The sequence below is a fragment of the Gasterosteus aculeatus genome, chromosome 2, assembly GCF_964276395.1.
Source record: "Gasterosteus aculeatus chromosome 2, fGasAcu3.hap1.1, whole genome shotgun sequence".
In the NCBI taxonomy this organism is placed as follows: Eukaryota; Metazoa; Chordata; class Actinopteri; order Perciformes; family Gasterosteidae; genus Gasterosteus; species Gasterosteus aculeatus.
In genome coordinates, this window is record NC_135689.1 from 14,805,024 (window position 1) to 14,817,267 (window position 12,244).

At 44.3% G+C, this 12,244-nt stretch overlaps 1 protein-coding gene across 7 annotated transcripts in view; it reads right to left on the reverse strand.

Moving 5' to 3' along the window:
• Positions 1-97: 97 nt before the first annotated feature.
• prkar2aa (protein kinase, cAMP-dependent, regulatory, type II, alpha A) overlaps positions 98-12,244 on the reverse strand; it is a 32,986-nt gene continuing 20,839 nt past the window's right edge. For all 7 annotated transcript variants that reach the window (XM_040192721.2, XM_040192718.2, XM_040192717.2 and 4 more), the window contains exons 3-11: positions 8,618-8,653; positions 6,862-6,998; positions 6,115-6,221; positions 3,994-4,135; positions 3,413-3,514; positions 3,192-3,266; positions 3,005-3,070; positions 2,402-2,540; positions 98-1,390 (exon numbers count right to left, since the gene is read on the reverse strand). In XM_040192721.2, coding sequence (XP_040048655.1) covers positions 1,266-1,390; positions 2,402-2,540; positions 3,005-3,070; positions 3,192-3,266; positions 3,413-3,514; positions 3,994-4,135; positions 6,115-6,221; positions 6,862-6,998; positions 8,618-8,653 — 929 coding nt within the window. In that variant the 3' untranslated portion in view covers positions 98-1,265. The remainder of the gene's footprint in view (positions 1,391-2,401; positions 2,541-3,004; positions 3,071-3,191; positions 3,267-3,412; positions 3,515-3,993; positions 4,136-6,114; positions 6,222-6,861; positions 6,999-8,617; positions 8,654-12,244) is intronic.

The window sequence follows — 12,244 nt, forward strand, 5'->3', positions numbered from 1 at the left end:
TTTTATCGATCCTTTGCACAAGTGTACATGGCGATCATCAAAATAACAATTACTATGTTTTTCAGTTAAAGACAACATTCAACAAAGAAGGCAAGACTTAACAAAATGTTTGCTTTATTTTTTTCATTTTTTTCTAATCCAGGACAACTCATTCAAGGATAATCAAGGAGAAATAAGCACTAATGTATTTTATTAGAATGTTTTTTTCTGTTTTTACATTTTGTCAGAGATGGATGATGAATTTAACATAACTGGTCAAAGTAAAACAAAAAAAGAATAAATGAATATATAATAACAATACATTAATAATTAATTCAATACAATGAAGTGTGGCATCAATGCTAGAATAACAATGGCCCAGAAAACGTAGGGTTTTTATTGTTTTCACTGCTTCTTCTGTGGTACTGCAATAATCACCAGCACTAACTCAACTCAATCAACAACAGTAGAGGAAGAAAAGGAGCGCGCTCACAAAGTACTGCACCCGGCCTCCCAAAGAGGAAACACTTTTTATTTAAATAATATTTTATCAAAGCTTCCGTTTCTTTTATCTTAATAAAACATTTCTAAAACTTATTTGTCTTCTTTAAACTTTTCTCTCTTTTTTTGCATTTTGATTAATTTTCCTTTTCAGAGATTTAAAAGTTTTTTTGTCTCCATTTTACCACAATATGTCCGTCTTTGCAAGTGTGGTTGCCTATATGTTTTTGAGTATATGTATCTGTGTGTGTTGATGTATCCTTTGCTGAGGCTTTTTGAAAGAACTTTGTTCAAGTTGTGTGTAAGTTCATGTCAATGCAGATATGAAGCATGTGTGTGTATTTTATTTCCTTACACAGCGATACCTTTATCAAGGTCAATGCAGCAAAGACATTCATACCGGTTGAAGCTGGGTCAAGCAATGAGGTGTGTGGTCTTTAGTTTGCTGTGTGTGTGTGTGTGTCTGTGTGTGAGGGAGCCTATTAATGAGTGTTGAACTAGAATGTGCATGATGATGAGCAAACTAAGTGGTGGGCGTCTCTCAGTGAACACATAGGTGTCAATGCATGTGTGTGTGTATATGTGCGTGTGTATACATACTGTGTAGGATTGTGTGTACTTGCCAGTGAGCCTAGAACAATTCCTCATTTGTCTGTACACTCCATGTAAAGCTTATTATGAGTCTGTATAGCCATTGCATGATATGAGAGAGGACATATGTTGGTGTGTGTGTGTGTGTGTGTGTGAGAGAGAGAGATAGAAGGCACGAGGGTGGCGTGGGAGGCTCAGTCCCTCAGGTCCATGCTGGAGCCGAACAGGGCCACCAGCTGCTCCTCATAGTGGGCGATGTTCCTCTTCATGATCTCCTTACAGGAACCCAGGAGGCGCTCAAACGCCTGAATGTCTATTACTGCACACACGGAGAAAGAGAAACAAAAGATGTGACGTGCGTCCGCGTGGAGTCTTCTCGGTTAGTAAACAGCCTGGTCCTTACAGAGCATCCGCGCGACGGCAAGCAAATAAAAATAAACCCTTTTTGAGGGGAAGTCGTCAAACATGAACTAAATCATGTGGTGGACGTTTGGGCTTTGACGCTTGTCAGAAACGGGTGGGAAGAGATTCCTGCTTACAGGACCTCAGAGAGCCCTTCAAGTGCCGCTGACCTTCTGCAGCGGAAGAGGGAGAAGGATCGGAGGACGACCGACAGCAGAGGTGGCTGCACTACAGTTGAGGGATTTTTCTGAGCAGCTGTTCGTTGTACTGTTATTACAGTCAACAAAGTACGAGACGGACCGGGCGGACAAGAGCGTGGGGAGAAAAATAGGGGGGAGATGAAGGACACAAGCACAAAAAAAAAAAAAAAAAAACCTATCCGTGAATGTAAAAGAAAAGTGGCTTAATTAGCATAAAGCACATTTCACAAAGGAGGGAATGGAGCCGACAGAAGCGCAGCTGAACAGCCTTTAAAGCATCACGTGTTCCTTTTTCAAAGGGCACGTGCTGCTCTTCGTCTTTAAAAAGGGCAGACAACCACTGAACAGCCTTTAATCTACAAGATCTACAAGGTGACAACCGATGGGATGAAGAGCAAACAACACACGGCAATTCACCAAACCTAAAGTGCCACTTGATATCTCACGACTAAGTGCTTGTAACTGCAATTACTAGGAAATAAATATCAGACATTGTTGGAAGTTTGAGTGGTTTGAATAAGGCTTAATAACTGAAAACGTAATTTGATTATGATCACGTAAAGTGTTCTTCAGATGCAGGCATCTCCTCCACCCATGTTGATAGAAATCTATTAGGGAAACAAAGCCACTTTAAACACCCATCTGACTTGCTTGTGATGGCCCCAGTGAGCGCCGTTGGCGAGGACGCTGAATAATGTGTTCACAACGAGTGTGTACTTGGATCTTACCCACACACTTGACATCGCCCACTGCGTAGGCCGAGGCGGCCCGGGGCTTGTTGGTGACCAAGGCCAGCTCCCCAAAGTAATGGCCCCTGCTACAGCGCGTTATCTCCACCTCCGCATTGTCTGCATGGTCTGCCTTCGTCTGCAGGGGAGAGGATTAAAAGGTTAAGAACCACTGGTCTCTGTTTTTCTCCTTCTGCTCCCCCAAAGCGAGACGCACTGAGGAGGCCATTCTCATTCCAGCTTTTGCCAGGCAAAAGCTGGAAACACTCCTGTACTGAAGGGGAGAGGGGCGGGGGGCAAAATGCTCTGCACGGAAACCTATGGTGAGAGTAATAGAATCAGATTTTATATTTGTGCTTAGTTCTGTACCAATAAAACACATTTTTAGAAAGAATACCAGCCTACAGGTTGGCTGAATCTTTTCTTCCTTTTGATCCTTTTTACCAATGAATATCTTCTAAAGAGACGTAAATGTGTACTGAAGTAGAGGGATATTTGGCCATCAGGTCTCTGAGGGATAGATGGTGAAATAAATTCACTCTTGCGGAAAGAATGACGTTTCAATTGCATGGAAGACAAGAAGGAATGAAGGGGGGTTCTTACTTTACTCTTCATCATGATCTTGACCTCGCCCGATTCTACTATATAGAAGCATTCAGCCTTGTCTCCCTGAGAATTAAGAAAAAAAGACAAATAAATACATTTAAACAGTAGTAGTGTACTGTATTTGTATGTTGAGATCCTTAACATTTCACTGCTGTAAGGAAATCAGTTTTTTTCCAGGTCATACCTGTGTGATGATGCGCTCACCATCAGGGAACTGCTTTGATCCTAAAACGTCCACAATCTTCATCCTCTCGTTTGCCTGCATCCAAAGAACGGAGGGTAAGACAGGAAGGTAGAGGGGAGAAAAATACCACGCGTCGAGCTTCAAGGTTGATGCGGTTGCATCCACTGTGTAGTGGGAAACGCGTTGAGCCAGTGAGAGGAGCCCACAAGCCCTGAACTCACCTCCAGTGATTTGAGTAAGGGCACGGACTCGATGAAAGCCTCGTACACCCTCCTCTTCTTTGCATTGTTCTTCACAATGAGTCTACGAAACGTGGCGCGGTCCTGGAGAGAACAAAACACAGGTTCAAAAAACACCTCCCAAAAGGCGGATGGATTCTCTCCGACCGCCCCGCTGCTCCTGCTGTGCTCGGCCACAAGGGGGGGCCGCCGCCGCAGCAGCGACCCTGGGAGCGGCGCCTGGCTCCATTCACAGATAACAGGACTCCATTCTTAACATGTCGGCGCTTCACGGCTCAATGAGCTGTGGTTGGTAACTGTACCCGAGCTGCCCGCGGTGCGATCTTAAAGAGGCAACTCGAGGAAAGAATCATTCAAGGAGCTTTTTCAATTCACTAAAAAGGAGACGATTGCTTTTGAAAGTTACTGAAAAATTAAAAAAAAATTTACTGCTGGTTAGCAAATGTGATTATTCATGATTTCCAAGCAATGCCAAAAACCAAAATAAATCCACAAGACAAAAATAGATCCACGTAATGTGACAGTTTCTTACAGTATTTTGCGGTAAGTGTACGTTTGCTTACCAGTCCCCACAGCGCGCCCTCCTCGGTAGCGGCGATGGTGGCGGCGCGTGGCGTGTTGTACATAAGGGCCAGCTCCCCGAAGCTGCCCTTATTGTTATACTGACCCACCGTTGTTCCCATTACCATTATGTCATACACCCCTCTGGAGACAGAGAGAGAACAGGGGTAGAGAGAGGAAACAGACAAACACAGAAACTGCAAACGGGGAATTATGAGGAAAAAAAAAAAAGGACAAATCCAAAAGGGAACGGACGATAAATTATACTTGAAAGACTTTGATTCATGCAATTCAGCCAAAAGAGGTAATCTGTGTTTTGTTTATTGACCGGTTTAAACAGGCATCTAATTACAGCGTGTCCGCTGCCTCTGGGCACGACCCCGCGTTCGTTCGGCTGACACGGCGAGCAGATTGTTGACTGCGGTTTTGTTGGTGTAATTGTGTGCACATTTCTAAAAACACAGGATGCTTTTCATACGTTTGCACATTGTGACGACACGCGTGGCTGAGAGCCGCTGAGCGTTTATGTGAACGCTGGTGTGTGTCTACAGTTAAAGCACCACAAACCACTCCAGCTGAGCGTCTCTCTGCGGCTCTCCGTGTATGAGGAGTAAACCCGGGGAAGGTAGTTTGCCGGGTTGTTGCTCGGCGGGATTTAACCCTTTTATCCTCCATTTGCTGCGTAGAGGGGCTAAACCTATTTACTTAGTTGGACTGAATTACCGAGACGATGGGGACATTGTCTCTTTTCACAAAACTTTAAACGGTGCCTCAAATGGTCAAAGTGGGTTTGACAGCTGTAAACATTCATAAACTCTGCACAATGAATCAGAGTGAATGATTTCCAGTTATCTTTTGTCTTCGAGGCCTCAGGACAGTGGAGGTTTGTGAAGGGTTCTACTTACAATAAAGCACGGGACAGCTAGCTGACTGCAGGCTACAGATGTACTTAGTCTCCCTTTCAGCCTCATTAAATAGTCAAGCTGTATCATTTCTGAGTCGGCCGAAGGCAGACAGCTCAGTCTGCTTCGGCAGATCGCTACGCGTACGACACGTTCAAACAATGAGTTACTCTGTGCCGTTTTCTTTCCTGCGTTTCTTTTTCGTCTGTTTTTCCCTCCACCTCTGTGTGTGTCCATGCTCACACCCCACCCTGCTGGTGACATTAGCCACCACCTACGCTTTTTACAAGCCTGGGAATAGTCCCTGGATAGTATACGACCAGGCAGGCGTGCTGCTCTTAAAGGTCATCGGACATCTCATGTACAGGCAGCCAGCTGTTAGACAGAGTGTATGCAGATTGAATGATAGCGCACAACGAGTGGAGCTAAACCACTCAGCCGATACGTGCCACGCCAAGAATGAATAGGGGCTGGTGGAGGATAAACAATGACCAGCCAACAGACATATAAACGGCTATCTGGAGGTCCTTTTCCAAGAGAAAAAAAAAAAAAGAGTGAAGCTTATCAAAAGTTGGCTTTGATATCTAAATATAATAAATAAAACATTCAAACATACAATGTTTTATACATTTGTATAACTAAGCATATTATGATGACTCATTTTAATCTTCCTTTAACTAAACATGGTATTGCAGCCCGGGCTACCAAACCATGTCATGTCAAGCCTGAGTACACAGCGACAGTTTACATTAGCAGGGAAACGACACACAGCCTCCATAAGTACGGAGCCACGGGCGCACCATCCTGGTCACAAGCCCAACTCTAAGGAACGGCGTAACGGACTCACCGTCGTAAATCTCAGAGTGGTCCACTCTGTCATTTATCGCATACAAGTGGAATATATAAAAATATAAGTTTTAGAAACATTTAACTGTTTAAGTCAGATTCAACTACATGGTATTTTTTGAGGCGGCAATTGATGGTTGATGGCTTCATGTGTCTGTTACTTTGACCCCTCTAAGTTTTACCGGGCCTAAGTAATAAAAGCAATTCTACTTTCTCTCCTTGTTCGGTTTAATAAAATCAAATACACAAAATGTGCACAGGCAGCACTGCCAGTCCATTTTCTCTGTGATCCAAGGTTGCAAAAACAAATGGGCAGCGCTTGATTGATCCAATTGGTCGAGCTTCGATGACCCCACACTAGTGTCGGCCTCCTACCGCTCAATGACGTAGAAGTTGTCTCCGTCGTCGCCCTGGTCGATGACGTGCTCAAGGGGCTGAACCCGTAACTCAAACATGGCGTCCAGCACCTCCGAGAACTGCTCCTGTATGCGGGCAGAGAGGAAGGACGTCAACAACGTCGTTCAACAAGAAGCACTGAGTGGCATCTGGCTGGTGTGAGCTGCCCCTCAGCGAGACGAAAGTTAGTCGTCCCAGGAAGGAAAGTACACAAGAGAGAGCAGACCCTTTTAATATCTCACACACACACACACGTTTTACCGGGATATGCAATGTCAGCAGAATATTGTGGTCACTGGGGTTTAAGCGCATCGTGATGATATGAATTTATCATAGTAGAGGTCAAGTGATGTATGTTTCACAATGGAAACAGAAATGTTTGCTTTAAATATCTAAGTCATTTAAGCCAGCAAGACAAAACTGTCCAAATATAGTCGGGTTCAAGCCCAGTGGTTTTGTTCCACCAACAGAAAAAACAAGAACATTTTAAGAACATAACGGGGGCTTCTTTGTCCCCCTTTTCCTACTGTTCCCTTAGTGGACTGTATTTAAATCTTTTCATAATTGTTTTTGTATAAGTTGATCATTTCACCTGACCTAAGACAGCACGCACACACGCGCATGAAGATGCCAGAAGATTCAGAAGCCGGAAATAAACGAGTGGGGAAACTTAATAAATGCAGACGCTGTGATCCATGCGTTGGTGTGCATGTGTGCACATCCTACCTGATCTAGTGTTTTAAACAGAAGGATGTCTCGGCAGGCCTCTTGCAGTCTGCAGCGCTGTTCATCTGTTTTCGGGTGAACCACCCTGGGCTCCGTGTCCTCATCGTCGTCGTCTGGGTTGAATGCCTCCGCACACACTAGAGTGGAGGACCAGTAAACACGCTTCACACACACTGCAACAACATGTTCTGTTCACCCCGGTAGTGTTTGGAGCCGTGTGGCCTCTGGTGTCGTGGCGTGTTAACTCATTTGGTTCTGCTGGATCAGGCAGGTGTAAATATAATAAATAGAGCCGTTAAAAAAGTGAGCCCCCGTGCTCCGCCAACCAGAACGGCACGCAGTTCAAGAAGCGTGAGAAGAACATTATCTGGGAACGTCGACTAGATACGACCCCGACAGTGCAAGGACGCAGACGTTGGCATAAACAATCAGCATTGTGTGTTCTTCATGTATTTCATTAAGAACAATTAAGATAAGGCCCAGAGTGGCGGCAGGTCCATCGGGCTTAAGATGCAGGAATCCGACGTGTTTCGGTTCCCCTGGCCGTGGGACAAGACACCAAAACAACTGCCAATATGTAAACATTTGGTGCTTTGTTTACAAGTTCACGCGCAACAGGACGACGTGATCAAATCAAATACAAATATTCAATCGAGTCATCATTCCCACTTGGCGTTCAGGCCAAAGGAAATAAACTGCAGCTGTGATTGTGGCCTCGTGTTTCTTATTTGAGAAAACACGGACTGCTGACAACAATGCCGTCCTTCCTGTATGCAGAGTGCCGAGGACTGTAAAACACATTACAGACACACTTTCTTAAGCTACATTGAAATTTAGCTCAATAGAATTTCTTTTGTAACAAGTAAACAAAACAGCACTTTGGAAGACCTAAACATGCTGGTTGGGTAGAGTTTATTCTGCCTTTGATATGATGGAGAACGCTGCAGTGTTCTGTAGTTTCACTCTACTGTGCCTTTAGATAAACAGCTACTTTGACGAGCAAAACCCCAAAAGGACCTTTCTATTTAACATATCTTCAAAAAATGATCCGCATTATTCCCAGTCTTTGTTGTTATATTAGCACATTTTCTTCCTTGGGCTCAAATAGGATCATCACCTTCTAGTGGTGCCACACAAGATTCCTGCAAACAAAGACGCAAGGAAGGAATTTGTAAAAATCTGGACCTCTATTCAACTGGATGTTACGCTTATGAAACTACAACAAAGTTGACAACTTGAACGTATTAACCCCACGACTTCCAGAGCACACCTTTATGACAGAGCGGCATCAAGGGCAGGGTGAACAGTGACAGGAGGACAGAAGATAAACCTCAGCGGACGCACCCGCAGCCTAATCAAAGTGCAGTGCTCTGTGACGACTGACGACATTCAATTATGTGTAAACACTGGACGGCTGGGACGCAGCGTGGGAAAACAAAAGCCCCGTACGCACAGGGACATGGACGCCAAGAGAAAAGGAGAGGACGGAGTGGCGCAAATCAGCGTGTTCCAAGTCTAAGACGTACGCGGACACGCTCATTATCAAAACACAACGCCGGAGACACTCAAATGAGTACGTCTAGCACCGGGCCTCAACATGCATGACACGCACAGTAACGCAGACACTGAGCCTCTTTGGCAGTGATGTATGCAGTGTTGTCCCTGGTGTGGATTACAGCCAGGGGACGTGACGTCAAATGTGTGCACGTGTGCACGTGCACGTACACACACACACACACACACACACATTCCTTACCTGACACTCTCCTGCTGAATCTGCTGGGTGGTGGAGCTACGGAGAGAGAGAGAGAGAGAGAGAAGGAAATTAACATCATCCCCGTCCCTACGACATTTAATATGATTGCTTTTACGTCCACTGAACAGACGGTCAGCGAAACAAAACCTTTAGCACTGGGAGCCAACTTACAGAAAGCAAGTCAAAGTAACAGACAACATAGAGAGAAAAGGTACAAGCAGTCAGACAGATAAACGCAACAAGAGATAAGAAAGTAGGACACTGCAAGAGGCAGGCAAATGTGATGAAAGGCCAAAACCGAGGGAGCGTAATCACTAGGTGAGAAAACAAACTGAGGGCACAAATGAGGGGTAAAAAGATGGCAACATGTTTTTTTTTTTTCAATCATTACAAAATGAAAAACTAATAAAAACAAAACACTGTCAAACTCAGCAGTAATAATCACACATCGCATCACATCAGAGACAGATATGAGAGCAGATTCACAAACATCTTAATAAGAGGCCTCACGGCTGTGCATAGACGGGAACACGCATGATAAATAATGTGTAAGCAGAAACAAAGGTTGAATGAGCAGCTGCGTTGGTATCAAACACTCCGGCTCCATCACACCATCTCCAAACAGCTACCGATATAAATAATCAGTCTGTCTGAACCAGCAACACAAAATATTGAGGTGCTAAATCTTTATTTTTTTTTATGCCAACGTTGTCCAATCCTAGTGTCTGTGTTTATTCATTACAAATGGACCTAGAGGTTCCCGGCTTGGTGATGTTTGGACTCGTCTGTGCCTCAAGCTGGCGCAGTGACACGGTGGGACGCACAGATCCGGCTGCGACGGTGTTAACATTCCTGGGCCACCAGACCGGCGCCTCTGATGTCTCTCCGCTTCAAAGTTACGCATTAAAAGACTCACAACAGCAGGTACCTGTTGAGTAGCTGACCCGGATCTCGGCCCCCTGGTTACAAATACATTCAACCTGCTGCATGTTCTTTCAGGCCGTGCCTCTACGTCACATCCTATAAAAGGAAACGTCTTGCTGACAAAACACCACAATCAATCAGGCTGTTTAGCTTTAGCTTCAAAACACACACATTGTGCCAAGGAATGTTTATTCACGTTAGCGCTCAGATTTCTTTGGGATACTAATCTGTTTAAGTTGACCCTCGCAAACACCATGTGCCTCTTACATTGAGCCAGAGGACCTCCTACACTGATGTGACGTCCAAGTAGCACACTGTCTAAATGCATCATCATGTTGTGAGAGTATATGTCACATCTGTTCCATACAGGTGTCACAATATTAAGGTGATTAACAGCCTTAAAATCTATTACCAACACTAACTCTTATGTTTAGGCATTAAAGCCTAACACAATATGTCAAATGAAAGTATTATTCTCATTACTCTCTCATGTGCAGTGCGTTCTTCCATCACATACACACTACAGCAGCGGTGACAAGGTAAATGCAGTTAAATTACCACAAAAATTCCAATAAATTTCTGTATATTCCCGTGGAAAGTTTCCAACTTTAAAATGTTCCAAGAATTTTGCAACCCTGTGTAAAATACTAAGGTGGGTAGACATGTAAAAGCAAACATCACATACACCTTCGATCTTAATTCAAATTAATAGAATAAGATAGCTTCAAAGCACATGTCAGCAATCATTTCATGTACCAACATTTGTTTTTCTTTAAAAAATGAGGTGCCCATTCTATAATAAAAGGGCGAGTCATTTTGCCTAACAATGCATCTATAGATAGGTTATATGTAGATAGATATTTCTCCCATGTTTGTAACAACGTCAGGAAAAAACATCCAATGCAAGTCTGGTGAGTCTTCCTGGAAATAACAGAAGTCGTAATCAAATTTAATTTCTGGTCACGATTTCGCTCCGTACACTTGACACTGGACAGTATTCAGAGTAGAGGCCACCTGGAAGGGCACTGCTGGGTGTGAATATACATCAGGGATAGTAAAGTGGCAAGTCAAGAGAGGGCAAGAAGTGTGTGCATGGGGGAGAACAACAGCACACATGGAAGTGTGTTTGTGCAGTACCAGTGTGTGTGTGCGCGTCTCTATATCTGCGTCCTGTGTGGCTGTATTTCGGCCTTGGGCAGCGCTCTGGTGCGTCTATAAAAGTATACTGATCTTGTCAATGTGTGCAGCAGGGTTAATGTACAAACAGAGAGGTCAGGGTCCTAAACACCTGCTTTCTAATGCTGCTTCTAGCGAGCATGGCCGTACCTCACCCCCCCACTCCAATGTGTAGGGAGGGCGAACACACACACAAAACACACGGTGTCCATTGCGGTCTTATTACCATCCTGTCAGAGCCCATTAGACGTAGACTGTGAAGACGGGAGCCTCGGGGAAACTCACACATAGACACCACTTTCCCCCTGGACACCTCGAGACTCCGTGGAATCCACAGCTCAAGCATTCAAGTCATCTATAAAGGGAATTATTTTAGTTTTTTAAACAGACCTAAATATATAATATATATATATATATATATATATATATATATATATATATATATAAATAAATAAAATCAATAGTGATTTTGGTAGTATGTGCTGACGGCCACGTACGTAAACGGGTTCGGCGTCTGCTTTAGCGCGCTCTCATTCTGCTTGACCAGTTATTAGCAGTCTTGACTACAGCATGATAACTGCGCACCGGAAACGTCCCGAGCAGCAGCTAAGCGTGGTAGATTACCCCGAACACCACAGTACATCCTGACCAGTAACTGATCAACGTTAGGGCCAACACTGCAGTTTCCCTGCATGGAGTTGTTCTACCTTGTACAAGTGTTTAGAACATGGCAATTTAAAACAATATTCTGAAATACTTGGATGGCAAGTACAGAACATATATAGCTTGATTACACGTGTCTCCTGTAGTTGGCTCAACTGTCTATTCACAAAGGCTCTGCTCTCTGGTTAGATATCGCCTTTGAAAACAGCCGATTCATCAGCATTATGCAAATATGTATCTGTAGGCCAAGTGTCAGTGCAGAAGTTGTAGACTGCTGATTTTAACAACTCAATTGATTTTTAAGCATTGATTGCGGCCTCTGAACCATGTTTGGTTGCCTGCCAACGAGACTGGCAGAGAAATCTTCTAGCCACAGCCAAAGGTGCTGCGGGAAATGCGGAGCAACGGAGTCAATTCTTTGAGACGATGCCCCTGCTTTTACTTTAACCTCATCAGAGTGCGTGCAGCGTACAGCCAGAGCAGCATCTGCCTATTACGATCGCAACACACGGCTGAGCGACTCCATCGGCGCAATTATTTATGTGCATGCAGAAGATCACAGCTTCTTCTTTCCATGAACGTTTCAATTGTGTTATTAGTAGTAGCACACACCAATGAGTTCAACATCATTCTCAGGGTCTCGCTCACACGCCCCTCTGTCCATTTATTCTATAGTTCGCCCCCTCAGCCGGCTCAAAGGAACAGACTTTCCTCCCCCGTATTTCTCCCAGTTTCATGGCTCCTTTCCCTGCCTGCCTCTCATATTTTGGCTTCTTACTATTTCTCCTAAACCTAAAGACATAGATATGCCCTTTGAAGGAGGTTGGTACGGATTGTTTCAATGTCACACAACGTCACAGTTCA